The following is a 21,407-nucleotide window of genomic DNA, read 5'->3' as shown; positions in this document are numbered from 1 at the left end:
CAGATTAACCAAAATGAAAGAAAAGTTAGACGTACCTCTTCTGCTCCAATTAACCATCATATCAATTCGGTGGGAAATGAGGACTCCGCTGTTGACAGCTGTACCCATTGTTAGCAAAAAGTAGTCCTAATTACTTTGAAAAATTGAAGACAAAAATTCAGAAAAACAACACAACCTCAGTTTCAAAACAATTCGCAGCAATAAGGTTTATGAATGAATTTTCCCAGTACTAAGACTTACGATAAAAATATATATTTTCTTTCCATGGAATTTTATTCAGAATGCTCCCAAGCGTTGGATAAAATATCCAGCTCATAGACGTTCCATTCAATACTCTGATATCGTACCTAACACACACTAATTGAATGCATTGAGATTCCTTACGTCTTGCTCAACATCGATCTTCCCGTAGTCCTTAGTGAAGGCGCAGCATATCTACTACCGTTGGCCCCAACTACATAGTACACAGTGATAAGTCTGTTCAAATTTAAGCACAGATCCAGGAACTTGGACTTTCTGTAAATCTACAACCTTCGTCGGGACTACATACAGCTATCCAGGATTATAGTTTGGGCGTAACCTGACTTCTTGGTGTTACCAACCACTCGTCTGGAAAATCCTGGGTTCAAGCCAGCGATGGAACATGATGTGAAACAGTGAAACGTCCAAAAGGCTAGCGAAGCTCTGAAGCACTCTGAAGTACACACCATGATAATGGATGCCGACTCAAATTGATCGTAGGTCTTACGCTCAACTGAGATTGTCAAGTGCCCGATATTACCAACAGTGTCATCAGAAACGAGCCACTACCAGTGAATTGATGGCTATTTTGACATATGTCAATTCGACACCAGTCCCACCGTTTGTGAAGGCTGAACCAGAAGAGAGCACTGGTCGGTGATACTCTGTTTGCCTCCATGTAACATGCTTGACGCCAAAAAAGAGTGTGACATATCGCGTCGTAGCATCTGCACAACGGTCATACATAAATGAACGGATTTTATATAATACTTTCGAGGAGAACCATGCTATCATCACGCAGTGACCCACTTCTAGTCATTCGTAGGCTGTTTATCCCATCCGAGCTCGTGGGCAAGAATATTGGATTGCCCGGGTGGCACTCCTGTGTGATTCATCCAAGTGTCCAGAGCTTCAATCTTTGAAGGGAGATCTTCACACTTCCCAACCCACGTTTTCGCTCCACGCGCCTCCTGCAGTGATGGTGACAATGACAATAATGCAAAGGGCGGCCGGATCGTGGTGAAAGGCTATCAAGTGCAAATAAATTTGAGAGCACGTGCTGTATAGCTCTTCAACAAAGATACTGACTCCGCTAGAGAGACGATTGACAAAAAGATGACGCTATTAGATGTAGCCCCTACCACCAAGTAACGAAGGTAGGAGGCTCTGGGGTGTCTGAGATATGCAGTGGTATTAGCGGCTTCCTTGCCACTCGCGCGAAAGATTAACAATGCACATACACAGTAATAACGATACCGCGAGTCTGCGACCCACTCTACACTGGTAGTCATTCAATATTTACGATTATCGAAAGAGTAGCAAGGATGATGTTCCCGATAGCTAGAGAGAAAAGTGGCGACCACCCTGAATAGTTGAGACTCTCCCTGTGCCAATTGAGAGAGCAAAGACAACCCAGCTCGATGAAATATGTTATCGCAGAGCGGAACGAATTGCTAATTCAATCGTGAGAACAACATCACATAATATCCCAAACATCTCTGTAGGGTTCCAACCATCGTTGCTAGCTGCAGCGGCAGAGCGACTTCGAGGTAAAACCTCGATCACGAAGCGCTTCCCTGCATCATCTGAGTGGGATGAAGATGCGAGCGTAACTACAAGTATACAGTATGCAGATAGCCGTGTTTCCAGAGTGCAGAGTCTAGACGTTTGCGTGGGGTCGTAAGAATTTCCCAGTCAACTACCATTTGGGTAGCAAAACATAAGGGATTCGTATCTTTTTCGGCTCTAGTGGATCTACTGTGTACGGGATGCCAAACGGGCGACGCTAGGCACAAACAGAGATTGGTAAAAGTACGGCGCACGGGAGGAAGTCGACACTACATAGGATTATTACAAGCATGGAGAAACGTGAGACGATGGACTCGGCTAGAGTCGCCCTTTGGACCTTCGATAAGAAGGGGAGCGAACAAGGAGGGGCCGGGGGGAATATGCGCAGATGTGACATGGATTAATATCGATTCGGGGCCTTCAGTTCTCTTTGGGAGCTTGGGGTGACCATTAGGCCAGAAGATGACGAGAGAAAAGGAGGTGATATTCTCGTGTCCCAGTGAACGTGTGGAGAACTATATTCGTGACAGTGATATCGACATGGACTTACATATGATGTGTAAGTGGACGCGACAGCCATCTACACAGAAAGGGCCAGGAACCACATTTGGGGAGGCCAGTAGATCAGGGCCTTCACAGACTGACTCGGTTGATTTTTCGGTGGCGAACACCCGTAGTAATCCTAGAGGCTGGTGGGAATAATACAATAAGGAGAACCAACAATTTGTGGGCCCACCCGTTTGCCCTATCCCGCTATTCCAAGACGGAAAGCCTATAAGGAACGCAACATTGCGATTTGATCAGCGATGCTATTCGATACCTGAAAATTGGAGTGGCAAGTTCTGTTGCAGGTAGGGGTCGTTTTGTATGGATATGCAGAGACATTTATCTTAAGTCACGTTGAACGTCCCGCATCTCCATGCAGCAGCGGCTGTATCTAGGGGCGTGTATAGTATTTGATGAAGTATCGCGGAGAAAGATGGCAAAGATGGAATGTCCCGAGTAATAATAGCAAGTGGGTCTAGGGCTTCGAGTGAGAGCGGGCCGACTTCCGATTCAACCTTCTGTCAACTGGGCAATAAAGCTGCGTAAAAAGCTAAGGTATTGGCGGGAGGTGCTTTTGAACAGGGAAACATGCATAGTTTCACATTCTTTTGCTGATGTTTTCCTCACGCGATATGGACATAAGTCTCCTGCATAGCCAAATCTAATCGTTTGTAGCACGACAGACCTGCACCCCGGATTCCATGAGTTTCGAAGTTGGTGAGATAAACGAACCTATGCATGCTTGCTGCAAATGGAATCAATGTGTGCTGATGGTTATTGCATGGATTTTCTTTCAATTACGGAACTTATTTGATCCGGGCACATTTCTTGTGAGCAGATGGTATCGTGTTTTCTAACTCTTTACCTTCATTGTTGGATGTCGCAGCAATTGCTGGATTTGGAGCTTGTCAGGTGACGAGTAGTCTTACAGGGACGAAATCAATCGACCGCATAATACGTCGAGCCGAGGACCTGGATTGAGATCGCATTCCGCACGCTTGAATGTGTGTGTGCGCTAGGTACCCTACGCTGTAGGTGTGGGTACTCATCGTAATGAGCTGGCACTATCGTCGAGAAGGAGAGGGGTTGAACATGGTGCATCCCGGCAAGGGCAAAGCTTTGACTGCAGGATCAACTTTTGCGCAATTCGTGTTCGGATCATCCCCGTAAATCGGACGTCTGTCCATTCATCCGCAGAGATGGTAGTGGCGTGATATAATTCGAGGTTATAGTCGAGCGGCTACTGAAGTTAGCTTATCATCATCAGAGAGTTGCTACGGTGGTCGGGACTGGATTGAATGTTGAAGGGATCATGAAGTTCTAAAATTTATATGCACGCGAAGGGGTATCCGGTCCGTGATTGAGACAGCAATACAATAGTATGTGGTTGATCGCACACCAAGACCCAGCATTAACGCAACTCCAAACACCGATTTTCCTTTTGATGAATGTGGTACAGGTTGCAAATGAGTACATGTGTTCATGAAATCCGAACGTCTCTTGTTATGACGATGCCGTGTGCACCAGCATCTGGGTGTTGTAGAGGAAGAATCGACTCGTCACTGCCCGAATTGGCGCGCACCATATCCCAAGCCTCTTTATCTGCCAGTCCCGTTGCATTTGTTGTGATCCTGACATTGTAAGGACTCTTTGGCGTTGTATCCCCTTTAGTCGTGATGCTGTTCAAGGCAATGCTCTTATTGGAAACCTCTTCTGTCTTGTGATAACCGAGTGAATTTGCTCCCTTATATCCTGACATCTTGTAGCCCGAGCCCTTAGAACGTCCACCGGAAGTGATGGCTCGCACTCCGTCGAGGAACCAGTTGAACAATGGCTTGAGAGACGGCAGAGATGCGGCAATGATACCGATCGTAAGCTCGATGAAGTTCCAAATATTGAAAGAGTCGTTCACCGTCCAGTCGGGATCTTCGAGGACATGCCATTGTTGCACAGCTTTGATAATGCCAGCGGCACATGCGAACCAACCAAGAGACAACACTGCAACAAGTGAGATCTTTGTTCGTCTGTTTAGTTGAAGTTGCCAGATGAGGGGAATTGGGAGTGTTGCAAACAGCACGTCAGTAACAATGTTAAAGGCTGGAGGCTGTGTCAGAAATCGTCAGACAATATCGCCATCACACAATGAACTTACAGCTGTTCATAAGACCTAAGTTGCGGAAGATGGTCATGTTGTAGCACTTGGCCGTACCGGTGCCCATGGGAGGCGGTCGTAAACTCGAATCCCAAGCAGCTTCAACAGGGAAGCATTGGAAAATAAGGGTCATCATGCATGCTATAGTCATGAGTATGATGAATCCAACCACGCCATATATAAATCGAGTGTAAAGACCGGCCCGAGTCGATAGTCGTACTAAGAAGAACGCAATGGAGACTTTGACGGCCGATATCGCGACCATGACTAGGATGGAGTGGACGTAAAGTACTTTGGCAAACATGGTATATGACGCTGGATTCATGAGAAGCATGACCATGAAGTGCTTTCCGAGTCCATAATGGCATTCAATGATGAAGCAAGCGTATGTTCCAGCCGCCAACAACTAGTTGGGTCAGTCGAATTTTTGCAACTACCTCAGAAAACGTACCATCGCGAAGACCATGACATAGTCATCGATGCCAAAGACCTTCAGATGAAACAAGCGGACGTAGCATCGTAGGAGAACAACTGTGGCAGCGACGGCGAAAAAGGGCGTGACTTGGGCGATAATGGCGGGGGCATTGGTAAATGCAATCTCCTCAGGCGTTGGCATGGGCGGAGGGGCAGGCCCTTGCCTCTTCATATGCTTCTCGAAGCCTTCTGTCCACGCAGGCATGTTGACGGTGATCGTCGTGCTTCGAAGGAGGGTAAGATCTGCAGGTATACCGATGAAAGAGGGCCGAAAGGCTGCGATCTTGCCTAGGGTGCCGGTTTGTCCTTTATGAAAGAGCACGAACAAGAGGGTCCGATCAATGCGCGGGAAGATCGTCAGGTTTAAGAGTACAACGTCGGAAAGCTAAAACTGTAGAACGTCTGGCTAGAAGACGAGCCGACCGTTGCGAATAGGGCAGTTACAACAAAGGCCAATACTGTAGACATGCATATGCTGTTGCAGGTCTGTGGTAGGTGGGCCACAGTGCAACCACAGATGATCGGTTCAACTCGAGTGGCGTGCAGTAGATGTGCAGGGTGTATGTCTAGGTCTTGCCAGGCTTGATGCTTAGCACCATTTACGAAGAACAAATGTTTGTGCTAGTCAGGCCCAATGCCTAGTAGGTCTGTACGACTGCACCTACCTCCTCTTCTAGGCAAAGCCAGCGTAGTTACGAGGGGAACGTGCAGGAACAGTGATTCTACAGCCTAACCCACTCTTATATTGGTTGTCGCGAACATGTCAAGCGAAGGTGACTATCAGCAAAAGATGCCAAAGGAACCAAAATTAAAGTTCAGCATGTACGCCACAGCGTGATGGCCCTTGTTTTGAGTTCGGGACACCCGCTTGACATTCAGCCTCCGGATGGTGAGAGGACTTCCCCAGCCGAAAGCCAATGGCGCACAGGAATAAGGAGTGAACAGTCTTTACACCTCGGGCAAGCTCTAAGCCGGCCATCAACAAGCTTGAGAAGATATTCAGGCGACGATTGGGCTAGAATGGAGTGTCGGAAGTCATGAGCACGACTGACGGCGACAGTTAGAGATTGCGATTGTGGAGTAGAGGACCATGTGGGTGGCATGAAATGAAACACTGCAAGTTCTAGTTAGACGAGGAGTTGCACGAACACGCAAACAGCGAGTGGGCTTAGTGTATGATGTATCAAGGTACTGTGTATGTACTCCGTAGAGACTTTAGTGAGTGAGCGATCTCCCTGCATCAAAAGCGGAGATGGCTTGATTACAGGACAGGCGAGATTAGGCTGTGGTGTTACCCTCCATCCCGTGTAGATGTGGCATGTGGGCGGGGAGGACTTGCACAGTACGGAGCACCCGTAATACTATGTACCTGCGTAGTACGAGGCTACGTCGAGTAGTACGATAATTAGTTACCTGAATGCTCTAGGATTTCTTTGCTTTTGCCATTTGTCCATTATCCGGTTGGAGCTACCTAGGACAGAACAAGATGCTGTGGTCCTATTCAGGAATCAAGATGTCGTGAGTATAATACGATGTGATGGAAAATGCCAGGTATAAGCCAAAACTACTAAGACACGGGTGGGGAGAATACGTACGGAGCACCTAGAACGAATGAATGAAATGTGAATGCGATTGAAGTTGAACGCGATTGGGAGGGGATCTCGGAAGACGAAGCGGATGAAGTTGGGAAAAAGCCACAAGGCTAAACCGTGCCTGGATTAGCATTCACTGGTGCATACAAGCGAAGCACTAACAGTACTTGTACTTAGACTAGTCCTCTGTACCTGTGACATTCTCACCCGAGTCCCGTACCTGATCCTTCTCGCATCTATCCAGCTTGCATGATCACTTCACTTTTTGATCCTTGGACCGCGGCCCATTACTGCTTCCATCTCTAGTCCTTGCATCCGTACTGGCATCCTCCTGCATGTGAATGTTCTCCTATTTGACCCAACACACTTATCTAGGTAGTGTCGAGTAGGTAGACGGAATGGTCACCTTGCGAGAGACTTTGTCCCCTGGCATTGATGGTACTGTTACTACTCCGTACATCGTACTAAATTTCATCAAAGGAAGAGGGCAGTCGTTGCTCTACATATATGAAAAAAAAGCCTCGTTAGAGAGTCAATTGTCGCCCACATCTCGCTGAAGGAAACGGTCGGTTGTGGCGTCCGGCTCCACAAGTACCAAAGGTCCGCGGAGCTTCGCTGTCTTCTCTTCCGCCTTTCTTGTTAGTTGTGCGGCAATAATGGACCGCGAGGCCAATCTGCCTTCGTTAGCTACTTGTACAAAGTAGGCTGTAGCCTGTAGCTCGTTACACAGTAGCAAGTACAACTTTAATAGCTTAACCCGGAGCCCCGCGGGTAGTAGAACAGCGCCCATGCCTAGGCTTCGACAATCTAATCCGCGCACCCTCAAATCAGTGTACGGAGTTGCTACAATACTTGTATGTACTACTGTGTAGAGTTTCGTACTTGCTGGTTGTGTTTGGCAGCGGGCACCATTGAACAGATATATAGCGAATTCCCTCCTCTTGGATGTGTTTGACTCCCATATACTCCGCCCAACTGGGCGCGGGCTCTTGGGGAGGATCTCCAAAGGAACAACAACGCCCCTGTCTCCATATGCCGGCTTTTGCATGCATGCATCCTGTCAACCCCGCGTACAATAATAATTGGAATGAGTATGTTCATATCGCTGTATGTTTCAACGTGGGAGAACAAACACATCATGCTGGACACCCGGAATGGTCAAATTTTAGTTTTGGAACATTTGTTCTTTTGAGGTGGGCTTGAGCTTCCTTCATAGGATTCTGACATGGAAACAATACTGTAATATCATCTTTTGTTACTGGAGGTCCGCTGCTTGAGTTGCGTGTGTGCTTACCGGATCTACCGCCTAGTAGGGAGTGGATACTAGACGCAAATTGCGTATTTCCAGTATCCGCTACTAAACAAGCCAGATCAATCACGCAGCAGGGCAGGTCCCATAACTATCAGATGGTACGTATGTACATACAGTATGCAGTAGTAGTGGGGACAATCGACCCTTCGCGCAACCAGCCCATCGACTGGACTTGAGTGCCTTCGCAAGGCTTTATCGCGAGTAGTTCAGACTGTTCACTAGCTACACACGGAGTACGGAGTACACTCTTGAATACCTACGGAGTAGATACCTCAGGTGTAGAAGATGCGCGAAGTCAGCAGGTGGCCAGCCCGATGCGCCAACCCTCTGTACATTTGGCTAGTTCCTCCCAGGTAGTGGTGTACGCACTGCTGAAAACAGTAATGGAATTATTCAGAGGCTTTCTCGGAGCGATTGCGCCGAGTGCATCAACCGCCAGATGTGTGAACGGGAGGCCCGTCCAAGATAGGCCTTCTCTTTTCCGACCTGCTAGCTTACACAGTACGGAGGATGCATGGATGAATCCATCTCTCTTCTAGAACGACTGATATGCAAAGACAGCATTGAAAACATTGCAATTTCGTCCTCCCTGTCCCCATGTTGCTTCGCTTGTGATCTTATTGGGAAAGTCGCCCGCCGATCGGATCGCGTCTCGGCCTGGTTCCCGGGGCAGCGCAGTCGCTTCCAGCAGCGTCCCCTGTCTTGTTAATTAATTTGTGTACGAGAGAGCACCAAAGCACGAAGACGAAGGCTAGTCCAGCCTGTGAGCATCTCGGTCTTTACGAAAATGGGAACTCGACCAGGGACATATCAATGCTGCCTGGGTAGACCGTATCTACCTAGGTAGCTATACAACGGAGTGATCTAGTTATAGCCTGCCATTGTTATGGCACCGCGCCCTTTTTGCATCGTCTAGGTATTATTTCCAAGTCCCTTTCCCCACCATCACCCCCTTCACACGGTACAACCCCAGTATAATTTGAAAGTGCCGAACTATTGGATCATGCGAGGCGTCTGCGCGGCGCCTCTCGGCCCCTTTACCCATGTGCGCCGCACGTGGTGATGCAAAAAAAAGATACCTGTACATAGTAGCCCGTGGGCTGTAGAATCGCGTTACATTTCATATAAAAACCGATGCATCTCGAATTAGCCGGACGGCAGGACAAGCTCGATACCTCGTTCTTCCTCGTCAACAAGGCCGCCTGTGTCATCATTGCGCAACTAATTCCAATCCCAATTCCAATATCCCGTTGCCGCCTCGTTTTATAAGTTTGAGTTTCATTTTAATTAATTCGCGCGTGTTTTACGCCATAATCTTTTAATATACACAAGGTCCCCATTCCCAGTAGACGGTCGTTTTCCTCCGTCGTCCTCGATCATCAATTCTACCCTTCACCATGAAGTTCTCCACAGTGGCTGCGGTTGCTTTCGTCAGCGGCGCCACAGCGGCTCCTCTCGAGCTCGAAAAGCGCAACTTGGGCAATCTTTTCCTTGAATCGGACGCATTGACTGCCCAGGGAGTCTTCAACTTGGGACTTCATGTCGCTCTCAATGGGTACCCCGATAGGCAGAAGTGCACACTTGGAAATGTCGCCATTCGCAGAGAATGGTAAGAAAAGCCTTGTTCACTGTCAATCAACACCAACTGACACTTTTTCCAGGTCATTGCTCCTCCCCTCCGAGAAGAAAGACTACATCAATGCTGTGCAATGTCTTGCGAAGAAGCCAGCGAAGACCCCAGCAGGACTTGCCGCCGGTGCGAAGAACCGTTACGATGATTTCGTAGCAACCCACATCAACCAGACTATGTCCATCCACGGAACTGTGTGTACTTCCAGGGAACTTTCTCTGCGTCGTTAAGTGCCTTTATTGACAATCACAGGGTAATTTCTTGGCCTGGCACAGGTATTTCACCTGGGCTTACGAGCAGGCACTCCGCAACGAGTGTGGCTACAAGGGATATCAGCCATACTACAACTGGCCACGTTGGGCCGACGACCCAGCCAAGTCGCCCATCTTTGATGGCAGTGCCTACAGCATGTCTGGGGACGGCGAGTACCAACCCGGACGCAACAACACATGTATCCCCTTCCCTGCGCTGTGTGGTGTTAGTCTACCACCAGGTAATGGTGGAGGTTGCGTGAAGAGCGGACCTTTCAAAGAGTAAGTTTTGCCGTTAGATAACCTCAATTCCCCCATTCGCTCTTCCGAGTGCTCACATCCTCCTTCAGCTGGCAAGTCAACCTTGGGCCCGTTGCTCCCGTCCTCGCGGATGCGAAGCCAAACCCAGAATTTTCCGGTCTGGGCTACAACCCCCGCTGTCTCCGCCGCGACATCTCCAAGGCCGCCGCTCAGGGCTGGACCAAGGACTCCGACGTCTCCGGCCTGATCAAGAACAGCAAGGACTTCTACCGATTCACCACCGACCTCCAAGGCGACTTCCCCAACGGTTTCCTCGGTATACACACCGCTGGTCACTTTACCATCGGTGGTGACCCAGGAGGTGATCTTTTTGCTAGCCCTGCTGATCCCGCTTTCTTCTTGCACCATGCTATGATTGGTACGTTGTCTCCTTAACTCGGATGCACCAGGCGAATTACCATCAGCTAACGTTACTATCACAGACCGTACGTGGTGGACATGGCAAAATCAGGACATCAAGAACAGGCAGTACGCCATCGGTGCCACCATCACCGTAAATAACGATCCACCATCCAGGGACGCCACCCTCGATGATACCTTCGACCTTGGCTTCGTGGGCGTCCCCACTGTCTCCATCCGCGAGACCAGCCACACCCTTGCAGGCCCCTTTTGTTATATTTACGCTTAAGCGCAACACGTTGTGCATGCGCGGACCAAAGATCCTACATCCGCCTTTTGAACGAACGAAAGCGAAACGAAGTGAATGAGGATTTTGAAGGATTTGTCGGGCCTCGGGAGGAGGTTGCAAACAAAACATTAGTTTCTCTTTTCGTTTCCGCATCATGTCGAATATCCTTCCCGCACCTTCGGTAAAGGCGAGCGCACAACCCCCATACGTGCGATGCACAGTTTTTCCTCAGAGATCCCCAACTTTTATTCCAAATATACCCAAGAAGAACATTGTTTCTGTACATAGTACCTTGGCTTTTTTAATTGTAAATACGTAAAGACACCGTTCCATATCTTGTTCCATGCTTTGTCCCAGGCGCCTGCTCTACTTGTGACGTTGGAATACCGAACAATTGCATACCCTGGTTCACGTAACCCATCACTTGCGGCTCCAAGTGCTCGGTAGCAGTTAGTAGTGCATGGATCAAGCTGGTGGAATTTTGCGCGTGGAACTGGAGTGCTGTGGTTGGCATGCTTCATTAATCCCCTTGTTGACCGGCAGTTGGCCGTGCCGTTGGATCCTGGTTAAATCCACCCAGCGCATTCTCGCCTTCTACAAGTGCCACAAACATGAAAAGCGATGTTGTTCTCTGTGAGCGTCTCTTCGATTTTGAAATACAATTTCCCAGTTGTTAGGTCATCTCTTACGTCTTCCATTGTTCGCAGTGGTAGAGCCAACCTTATAGAACAATAGGAGGGGAGCACGGCAAAAAGAGATTTGGAAGGTTCTCCTCTGTTCGTACCGAGCCTATAGTCGATTATTAGCTCGGGGGCCATGAGGCGAGTGGGCGATCAGTAGAGAACAGTGGCGATCGCGGTGACTCCTGCCCTAGTACATGAACAACCTGGTGCTTGAGGGTGGCCAATACCTATCCTCAAAGCCAGAGTCATTGGTCACAAGGCATATTTTCTAGATTTGGACGAACACAGCAATTCCACTATGCACTCGGTTTGGGCACTCTTCTCACAGACGAAAGCGCACAAGAAAGTCAAGTCATTGAGTCAGCAAGTGAACGAATGAGTAGCCATAATGTACAATATTGGGATCTAAGAGTACTGGGGCCAAGGCTATCTCTCACCTAGAGATTTCGACACAATCATCTCCTTCCTAACGATAGCAAACCAGAGCCCCCAAGGAACGCACACCAACTCGGTTGTTGTAGGTGATCACCTTTCTCTTCAAGCACGCACGGGTCAGTGGGTCAGTGGAGCCTTGCTTCCGGTGTATACAGCGCTCACGCAAAGTATCGCATGGGAGTCGATTCAATGAAGCATTGCCACTTTTCCAAGGCTCCTGCTGCCAATGAGTCTCAATGATCAGCCTCACAATCATTGCAGGCTCCTCCAATCATTTCTCCAGCTTCCAGGATATGAAAAGTACCACATCCATTCATATTCCTCTGCATGATACCTTCAAAATAATGACCGCTCCCTTGGGGAACTGGTGGTGGGGCAGGCGCAGGGAATGGTGCAGTTTCGTTCAGTGGCACTCCGGCGAGAGCAGCTCGGGAATTGCGCGTAACATGAAACCCAGGCCTAGAATCGTATAATCCATTCGTAGCATAATATCCTTTCTTGGATCGGCCATTGTTCCCAAATTTACCTCGCTGAGGAAGTGTGAGACAGTTGCTGCTGACACTACCGTGCGATTGCGTGCCAGTATCCCGCGATGGAACATTCACTATGCTGGCCCAGTCGATTTGACGGGTAGGTTCTTTATTCGATGGACCGTCTGGATCAGGGCCCATAACTTTTCTGAGTTGCTCAGTGAACGGAGTCATCCTTCTCAGCGCGGGTCCTTCAATAGGTTCTGTGGTAATAGCGCTGGGGTTGGTGATGGAAACATCCATGCAAGTCCCCATTTGGTCCATTGCCACGATCTCTTCCGTCTGGATCAATGATCTTTTCTTAGATTTGGTGCGAGCCACAGTCTTGCTACCTCGTGACCCCCTTTTACTACCATTATGTCTGTATTTCTTCCACGGTGCAGTGCTGGGTTGGTAGTTGTAGCTGTTACTATCGGAAATCGAGCATTCGATCGGAACACGGTACCAAAAATGGTAATGCGGGAAACCATAGTGCGTAGGCTCCAGACCTGTGAGTTGCGGCTCCTGGGACTCTGGCTGGCAGGAGTCGACCGGAGAGGCTGTTAGTTCTCGTAGCAATGAAGTCTCTGTCTCCAAAAGCTCCGAGGGCGGAGGCACAAACTCGGGCGCAGTAGCACGAAGGCTAGATGCACCGCTGACGATAGTTGAGTCGTTTCGTATTTGTTCTGGACATAACAAGCCACTTGAAACAGGAGTACACTGCTGGGCTTCTGTGCTGTTCGTTAGCACCACGTAGCAGCAATACAAAGACAGATAAACGGCGAAGGCCCTGTGACTTACCGTTGATAGCGTTCAGTGCCGAGTCTGCCACTTGAGCGAATGTACGGGTGTTTGCTTTCGATATGCTAGAGCCTGCGTCTTGTCAATTGGGGCAACCCCCCAAATAATAAGAAAAGGGATTCACTGCTGGCAAGGCAGTGTAGTGGGGTAACTATCACGAAAGGCTTTGTACTTACGGCGACTGTAAATAATAGCAGAATCTTGCATAATAGGGTCTTCGCTTGGTAACCCCGCTATCACAGCGGCATAACTCCTAATGGTAGCTGGAGGCTGCTTTTGTTGTGCATCGCTTTTCTCAACGTCCTTGCGTTGGGAAACATAGGTCTCAGATGTTGATGGTAGATCTTCCGCATTGGGGCCCGGTTTCCCTGCCTCTTGGGATATCATCGAGGGCGAAACCTTTATCTTCCCGTGCTGTTGAACAGGGACACGAAGAACAGGGTTTGCGGAACGTCCCATAAGCACTGCAGCATAGCTCCTAGGTCCTACAGGCGATGCTTGAAGGGGTTCTACTGGTGTGGCCGAATTTCCATCTATAAGTGGATCTGAAGCTGTACGTTCATGGTTGCAATCACCAAGATACGATGGTGGGGTGCTGGTATGTTGTTCGTTTCGTTGTCGTTGCTGCGCATCATGGTTGGCCACTGCAAATACGGGAGCTGGCTTGTTGGGAACGGAGACTGCCTGCGTGGCTCGACGAACATTGCTAGCAACTTCCTTGACTTCTTTTGTTTGTGGAGTGATCTTTTCCAACTCAGGAATCACAGAAGATGCAAAGCAGTGCTGCAATTTGGATGCATCCGCAACAGGACGAGCTACGTCATTTGCTTGAGCAGCAGGCCGACCACTTCCACGTGCCAGGTTACTATTTTGCTTCGCAAACAATGGTATGGGGATTCGAGAGTTCGTGTTTCCCGGCGTTGACATACCGGACGTGGTTGAAGAGGTTGGTGTTACGGATGGGGATTTAGCGTTCGTCGAAGCAATCGATCGCGGGATCTTGACATTGAGCTTTGGAATTGCAGGCCTAGCCGCTCTGGTTTGGTGCCTCAAATGGGTGTCTGATCGCGTTGCGGTTCTAGAAAGATCACGTTCTACCGAAGACCGTGAAATTGGGTGTTGTTGTGCCATTGGAATTTGCTTCTCGTCTCCTTTGTTAGCGGGTTCTAAAGCTGATACTTGATCCTCGCAGAAAGCCCATGGCAACTCGGCTAGATTGTTCTCTAAGCTTTTAGAACTCTCACTCACAGGAGACTGGTTCGCAGAGTAGTATACGTCAGATGCCGCTGAGAAGTAGACACTACCGTCCTCCATAGATGAGCGAACACTCTGTAAGCTGCTTTGCGAAAGCAATTCGTTACCAGCTTCATCGATGGTGGGTATCGAAGGTTTAGGCGAGGACATGACACCCTTGACCGCACCTGATCGGTCCGGACTTTTATTTTGTGGGGAACATGTGATGCTTCTGAGGGTAGAGCTGGAACTGTGTTTCTTCAACCTTGCAGGCGATTTCCGTGATATAGGGGAAATGGTATCATCGTTGACGGAAGCGCCGGTAGAAGTATGATATCTTGAGAGGTCCACGGATTTGTGAGTCAAACGTAGAGTTGTACGCCTGGATTCGACGGGAACACTGTTCGGATGCCCTTGTGCAGTTCTCTGAGATTCTCGTTGCCTGGCACGCTGCGCTGTTGCCAGCATTGGTGCTTGAGCATTGGTCCACTGTGGTGGAAGCGGTTTCCTCGGACTACATGAACCCTCCTACAACATTATTAGCGGGTGGTCGATGGAGGTTTCTCCACGCACAATTTGAGCGCCACAAGAGTTAGCTGTGCACTTGATAAAAAAACTCACCGCTGTATCCTGGTCAGGCTCGTGTACGATTTCATCGATGGGATGCCCCTGTGCTTTGCTTCCATCGAGTCTACGATGGCGAAGAGCTACCTTGTGCCCTTCTTCTACATCGCCTTCTAGTTTTACTAGTTGAGAAGAGTTAGAAGTCGCAGAGGGCTCGTCGTCAGTGACCATCCGGCCATCGTCAGAGTAGCGGTCCCCAGGAAGTTCGTGATCTTGCAAAGACTCAAAACGCGTAACAAATTCTCGAACCTTACCATCTTGATGAGTAAGTTGAAAGGAGAACCCCGTGCCTGTACCAATCCCAATAGGTATGTCAATATTCAATTCGTTGTAAGTTGTTGCAGTACTTGGCAGATGACCAATGTGAGATGCTTGTTGAGGATAAGGCGTCAGGGCGACGACATTCTCAATAGGTCCGCGTGCAGACTTGTTGTGATCGTTATGAGAGGATCGCGGAATTATAATGGCTTGAGCGCTTTGAAGAGCTACTGATGAGTCTATTGATGGTAGAAGGTCTGGCATATTGGCCGGCTGGGGTGAGTATGGTGGCATCTCTTCGTGTTCGCGATGCTGCTGCTCTCCAGTTGGCTGGAATAATTCGACTGCTGGCCACCCGGATCGATGGCAGGACGGATCAGGCTGCTGGGTGCCGTGGATTTGATATTGCGCCTCAAGGGTATATTCCCTGTAATGGTCGTACCTATATCTGGTTTGCATAAGCTCAACGCGTTAGAATGCTGGTAACATACCTCTCGGGCAGTCCCAGCTGAATCGCTTTGGAGCAGTATGTCAAGCGGACTAGCTCAGGGTGCTGACAGCGAGAATAGTAAATATAACGATAAAAACACATTATGTATATTTTCAGCCAAAGAAGCTGCGACAGAGTCGATAGCTCTCGTAATTGTCGTTGCCAGCAACCGTCGGGGCAGGTGTTGAATGTGCGAGGTGAGAGGTTGCGATGCAAAGTCAGTGAGAGAAGAGAAGGTGTTGTCTCTATAAAGGTACCTGCCAACCCAGTCTTTCATCGTTTCCTTTCCAGCATGGGACCAGAACGTTGTGAGTGAAGGCACCCAAGTGAAAGTGGGAGGTGAAAGCAAGCAAGTGGGCAATGATCGTTTAGCATTGCGGACGCGAATCAAAATAAACAACGGGCCAATGTCAGAACACCATCTGAGTACCACAATTGTTCATATCACAAGTAAAATTGGCTTCGAAACGAGAAGTAATGAGGAAGCAGAAACAGGCACATTACCTAGCTACCTAGGTAGCTACCTAATATCTAACTCCAAACGGTACAGACGCAAGAATCACCTAATGATCCCAACTTTCTAGAATCTTTTCTTCTTTCTCTGGGCTTGTCTGCGTGAAAGGTCATCATTCTTTCGTTTCAACTCGCTTCGCTTACGCTCGGCCTTTTCTTCTGCTGTCTCGTCATGCTTCACTTCCTCTTCATGCGTGTCTTTTGTCTCCACTTGAGAGGCTCCGCGCGTGGGCTCTACGTCTGGAATCTCTGTCAGACGACTTGATTCTTCAATATGACCAGCAAATTCATTCTTTGTCTCCTTCTCTGAAGTTCTCTTATCCTTGCCTCCAATTTTGAAACCCTTTCTCCTGCGTCCCTCGTTATGTTGTGACGCAGTTGTGATTTGTACGTTCATGTTGTCCTCTAAGACATTTTCTTCGCTGGTTATCTTCGCTTCCACCGTCGCTGGAGATCTTTTAGCTCCTCCAATCTTGAAGCCTTTGGGTTTTGGGCGAGATGTGGTAGGTTCAGCGATAGGATGTTTGGAATGATCTGAAGGTACTGCAGGTAGCGAGGTCGCCAGCGCGGGCTGCTCCACGGAAAGTGAGGATCTTCGTCTTGTAGGAAGTACATGGTCTTGCGATTCTAGTTTCATACGGTGCTGAAGCCGAGATTGGCTTTGACTGTCATTCTTAGAGGTGGGGTCCGAATTATCTCGATTGTCGTCCGCAGAATTGTCCCTTCGTTCAGGTATTCGTGACTTTACGACGCCAAATTAGTAATTCTAGCCTTCGTCGTGGCGGGCCGTGACTACTGACCTTGAAGTTTTCGTGAGTCTCGAATTCATCTTCGGTTTCAGTATCCTCGCCTTCTGAGGATGGACGAGACTCGATCACAGGGTCGAGTCTTGTTGTCGAAGTCGGTCGTGGAGGGGACATATCCATAGTTGCTTTAATGTTTTCCCACCAAATTCCCTCATCTTCTCGCGACTTCATGCTAGAGGGTACCGATGGGTTGCATTCCGATAAAGCCTCCTGGAAAAGGTCTAATGTGCACAGTTCAGGATAAAGGTGTCTTGTAGTCTCTTCCATCCATTCATCTTGTACAAACGGCCGTAAGGCCGGGATATACCTGCTTACTTGCTCGCGTTTGGCGATGCGTCTATTGCCTTTACTTCCACTGACGCTAGGAAATACTGACGCGAGGTCCAAATGATTCGACGCATACTGATCAAGGAGTCGACTCATAGCTTTATCTTTCTCTGCAATAATTGTGGTGAGCTTTTTCACTCGAGTGTATTGGATGTGTCCGGAGAGCAGCAAGGGAAGAATTAACTCGTTCTTGAGCATGGTTGGTGATTGCTTTCTTAAGCAAAACTTCCATTTCAGCGAGTCGAGGGGCTCTGGTAGATCGATGACTGTGTTCAGGATGACTCCACTCTCATTGTACTTGGTCAAGCGGCACACAGTACCTTCGGCATTTGTCAAAGAATTCTGAAGATGCTCCAGTAGTATGCCCTGCTGAGTGGTGTCTTGCCTGCCAACTTCAATGGGAGACTCCACTTCAACTGCCCGCTCCATTATGCCAACAACGCTCAAATCTTCGCTCCAGATATTGCTCAGGTCTGTTAACCACAATATGTATCCATGTTCACCAAAATCTGCTTTGATAAGCAGCTGTGGAACCCCAATGCTTGTTGATGGATCAAGCTCGAGAACGCGCCAACAAGCCATTGTAGTCGACAGAAGCCCTTCTGACACGACGATCTGTCAGGAGAGAAACTTCATGGAGCATATCCAAAGACCTTAAGAGACAAAGGTTCACGATGTTGTCGTCGATGGCACAGCTGGAGATCAGGCAGACGCTTAGTCAGACTTAGCTAGATTGGATTTCCGTCGTTACACGTGATGTAATGACAAGGTACGTCACGCCAAGCGTAGCCAGGCGTTCTTTTGAGCTACGATGTGTGAAACTTCAAGAAATCAACTACGGAGGTGACAATACAAGACTGACTCATCTATCGTTTCCTACTCGTACTTTTGGACATACCTTGGGAATGTCTTCTCACAATCCCCCTCCGTGGCTCTCCGATCGTCGACGACCTCCCTCAAATCTCCCTTCGAAACGACCTGCCGACTCGCGCGCACAGGAAAGACCTTCGAAGCGCTCTGCGCCGTCCACCACTGCGCAAGAAGAAGCTTGGGTGGCGGACGAAGATCGATTTGTTCTCCAGCAGGCGAAGAAAAAGGCAGCATTGCGCGTAAAAGGAAATAGAGCGAAACCCATCGATTGGTTGACGGTCACGCTGCGCTTCGTTGACCCTACAAAGACCATACTGGACGAGGAGGTTGAGGATCATGAATTGGATATTGTGGACTCTGAAGGTGTAATCGAGAGCTTGGACGAGGAAGAACTAGCAGAGTTGGAAAAGGACATCGACACATATCTCGCGCTTGAGACTAATCGAAGCAATCGAGATTATTGGAATGTTCGTTTTCCCCCCTCCCCACCCCCCGGTTACCGTTGCGCCTTTTCGCATACTGACAATCCCAGGCACAAAAGACTATCTGCAAGGATAAGAGACGTCGCAATCGGTCATCCAGGAGTGAAGCCCGTGGAACAAGCTCCATCACGTCCGATATCGACCGGTTGCTTTCACCGAAGTCATTCGAAGAGCTGGAGACCCTTGAAGTACAAGTCAAGAAAAAGCTGGACTCAGATGAGCCGATCGACTATGATTATTGGGAGCAGCTACTGCGCAATCTGCGCGTGTGGAAGGCAAAAGCGAAGCTGAAGAAGGTGTCGCAACAAATCATCAACGAACGTCTCGAGGCTTTGCGGCGACAACAAGAGAAGGCATCAGTGGCTGCGCAGGAACACTTTCGGGGAACATTCATGGAAACATTCGAGACAGAGGAGGATGGATCCTATCCTATGGTTTACGATTCCACTCTAGATCCCGAACCTATGCTCAAACTCCGACCGGAGGACAAAAGCCTCGAGGCGATTGATGATAAGATCTTTTCGGAGAACCTTGTCGATGAGCGTCGCAAAATCCTCAAACTTGGATACGTGCCGATGCGAAACAAATCACAGGATGCTAAGACTCCACATACCCAGTCTAAGGCAACCCAGAGAGGCGTGGATGGCTTGTTGCGTTTTGCGCCGGTCGACACAGAAGATCACTCAAAGGCGACAACAGCCCTGTACGAGCGAGAGGTTGCTCGTGGAGTTGAAGACGGCGAGGAAGTCTTCACTGGCGAAGAGGAACTCAACAATACGAAGCCTCAATGGTCAGGTAGCTATGCACCAAGGAAACCACGTTACTTCAATCGTGTGCAGATGGGCTACGAATGGAACAAGTACAATCAGACGCATTACGACCATGATAATCCACCTCCAAAGGTCGTCCAGGGTTACAAGTTCAACATTTTTTACCCGGATCTCATCGATAAATCGAAAGCCCCAACTTACAAAATTGTGCGGGAGAATGGCAGGAAGCGCGGTCAATCATTTGCCGCTGCTGGCGAGGATGATACATGCTTGATACGATTCATTGCAGGGCCACCATATGAGGACATTGCCTTCAGAATCGTGGATAAGGAATGGGACTATAGTGCGAAGCGGGAGAGAGGCTTCAAGAGTAGCTTTGACAAGGTAAGTGCCTCCATCGCCTATTCAGAGGTGCAACAGTCGCATGTGTCTTGGGTGCTTGTGACACAGTGGAACTTCCTACTCACATGTCCAGGGCATTTTGCAACTCCATTTCCAGTTCAAAAAGGTACGTTGCGGCGAACCCCTCAATTATTGGAACTCTGCTCACCTGCTACAGATATATTACCGTAAGTAGGTCACTACCGAGTGAGCCTAGGAAGTGGCTGGTCTCGCCATTCCTAGAAGTAGGCATCGTAGCACACTGCTACACCCGCCTAGCCCTCGGCGAATGATTCACCGCTACGGCAATTGCCCACAGCTATCGCGCTATCGATAAGTCAATGATCGCTGTGATGATCATGCAGGACGGTTGGATGCATATGGCTTAGGCAACGCCAAGAGATGGGATCACAATGCCCGTTTGACATGAGCCGCTGCTCACCATGAGAGGGCCGCCAATAGCTTCGACTTACTTTCTTGGATCACGAAGTGCATTGGAATCATGAGCTCCTACCGCTTGGTTCGCTCGCGAAGCACAGGAACAGGCTCGATGACACTCTGGTGATGATTCGGTCATATCTGCTATTCAGCAGCCTTCTGTGGAACTTTGAAGACCTGAATTTGTGCCACGATTCCTTTTCACAACTTGTCAAGTAGAAGCACGGATTACTGTTTTATCGGGTATCAGCAAAGCACAATCTTATTACCTTCTTTTCGGGTCCATCAAGAGCCCTGCCAGCCATTCTGTGTTCTGGTGGAAAGAACCTAAGGTGCGCATTAGCTGGTCTTGGTCTTACTGGTGATACATTTAGGCTTCTAGTAGCATTTTAATCGTTTACTTTCGCGACAGTAGGAAGGTAGGTGTAATATAAACCCCTTTGAATTTTTTGTATTCTTTTCAACGTGTGTTCTGGCTAGTACACGAGATACTCCCTAGAGGCTATTGAAAAGCCTTGGGGACGGCTAATGAGTGGCCGCACGTGATGGGGACCTTGCGGCCTTCTACCGGAACTTGTGTAACGAGCAAATGTAGCATACTACACGGGGCACATGGGCATGATGCGTTTCGACGGTTGTGGCGGTGGGCTAACTTCAGCTACGGCAGGGAGAGACATGGACAAGGAAGAGCAGGTAGAGGGGAGTTGGGATTGGGAGTTGCATGCATGCAGCTTATCGCTGGTCGATTGCCGACCGACTGATCAGAACCTAATCCCTCCTACCCGGAAGTATCTAAACTCTCCCTCGCGCATGCACGACAGCCATGCCCATGCAGCTGCAAGGCCTAGCGTGTCTCTTGAAGACAGCAACCTACATCCCCTGTAACGTACGTGAGGGCCATGGAAGCCGATAACTTGCACAAGGCAATTGTTTGATCATCAGAAAGAGAAAAGACAGAATAAGAGGAAGAGAGTAGAAGCTGGAGGACTTTGCCACAATCAATTGTCCATGCTGGAGCCACCATCGGACCACTGCATATTTACACCCATTACTCAATCTTCTCCACGACGTA

At 48.9% G+C, this 21,407-nt stretch overlaps 6 protein-coding genes across 6 annotated transcripts; 2 read left to right on the top strand and 4 right to left on the bottom strand.

Moving 5' to 3' along the window:
* Nucleotides 1-3,646: 3,646 nt before the first annotated feature.
* BU24DRAFT_427774 (uncharacterized protein) lies at nucleotides 3,647-5,512 on the bottom strand. Its single transcript, XM_033529305.1, has 3 exons — nucleotides 4,959-5,512; nucleotides 4,508-4,913; nucleotides 3,647-4,452 (listed from the first exon to the last, which is right to left on the bottom strand). The coding sequence occupies exons 1-3, from the start codon at nucleotides 5,184-5,186 to the stop codon at nucleotides 3,836-3,838; spliced, it is 1,251 nt and encodes a 416-aa protein (XP_033379007.1). The 5' UTR covers nucleotides 5,187-5,512; the 3' UTR covers nucleotides 3,647-3,835.
* A 1,280-nt stretch (nucleotides 5,513-6,792) lies between these two features.
* BU24DRAFT_427773 (uncharacterized protein) lies at nucleotides 6,793-7,582 on the bottom strand. Its single transcript, XM_033529304.1, has one exon. It carries the CDS (start codon nucleotides 7,361-7,363, stop codon nucleotides 7,106-7,108), a length of 258 nt encoding a protein of 85 aa, XP_033379006.1. The 5' UTR covers nucleotides 7,364-7,582; the 3' UTR covers nucleotides 6,793-7,105.
* A 1,469-nt stretch (nucleotides 7,583-9,051) lies between these two features.
* BU24DRAFT_427772 (Di-copper centre-containing protein) lies at nucleotides 9,052-11,053 on the top strand. Its single transcript, XM_033529303.1, has 5 exons — nucleotides 9,052-9,494; nucleotides 9,547-9,709; nucleotides 9,768-10,048; nucleotides 10,117-10,445; nucleotides 10,510-11,053. Exons 1-5 carry the CDS (start codon nucleotides 9,283-9,285, stop codon nucleotides 10,713-10,715), a joined length of 1,191 nt encoding a protein of 396 aa, XP_033379005.1. The 5' UTR covers nucleotides 9,052-9,282; the 3' UTR covers nucleotides 10,716-11,053.
* A 727-nt stretch (nucleotides 11,054-11,780) lies between these two features.
* BU24DRAFT_427771 (uncharacterized protein) lies at nucleotides 11,781-14,507 on the bottom strand. The gene is made up of 3 exons (XM_033529302.1): nucleotides 13,320-14,507; nucleotides 13,144-13,215; nucleotides 11,781-13,073 (listed from the first exon to the last, which is right to left on the bottom strand). The coding sequence occupies exons 1-3, from the start codon at nucleotides 14,455-14,457 to the stop codon at nucleotides 12,067-12,069; spliced, it is 2,217 nt and encodes a 738-aa protein (XP_033379004.1). The 5' UTR covers nucleotides 14,458-14,507; the 3' UTR covers nucleotides 11,781-12,066.
* A 1,735-nt stretch (nucleotides 14,508-16,242) lies between these two features.
* Nucleotides 16,243-18,080, bottom strand: BU24DRAFT_427770 (uncharacterized protein). Its single transcript, XM_033529301.1, has 2 exons — nucleotides 17,062-18,080; nucleotides 16,243-17,003 (listed from the first exon to the last, which is right to left on the bottom strand). The coding sequence occupies exons 1-2, from the start codon at nucleotides 17,974-17,976 to the stop codon at nucleotides 16,329-16,331; spliced, it is 1,590 nt and encodes a 529-aa protein (XP_033379003.1). The 5' UTR covers nucleotides 17,977-18,080; the 3' UTR covers nucleotides 16,243-16,328.
* A 102-nt stretch (nucleotides 18,081-18,182) lies between these two features.
* BU24DRAFT_62668 (uncharacterized protein) lies at nucleotides 18,183-20,518 on the top strand. Its single transcript, XM_033534487.1, has 3 exons — nucleotides 18,183-18,731; nucleotides 18,797-20,024; nucleotides 20,076-20,518. The coding sequence occupies exons 1-3, from the start codon at nucleotides 18,300-18,302 to the stop codon at nucleotides 20,087-20,089; spliced, it is 1,674 nt and encodes a 557-aa protein (XP_033379002.1). The 5' UTR covers nucleotides 18,183-18,299; the 3' UTR covers nucleotides 20,090-20,518.
* The last annotated feature ends 889 nt before the right edge of the window (nucleotides 20,519-21,407 follow it).

This window comes from Aaosphaeria arxii, assembly GCF_010015735.1.
Source record: "Aaosphaeria arxii CBS 175.79 unplaced genomic scaffold BU24scaffold_11, whole genome shotgun sequence".
NCBI classification, from domain to species: Eukaryota; Fungi; Ascomycota; class Dothideomycetes; order Pleosporales; genus Aaosphaeria; species Aaosphaeria arxii.
Note: the sequence above shows the minus strand (reverse complement) of the source record. Positions and strands in the feature narration are given on the sequence as shown.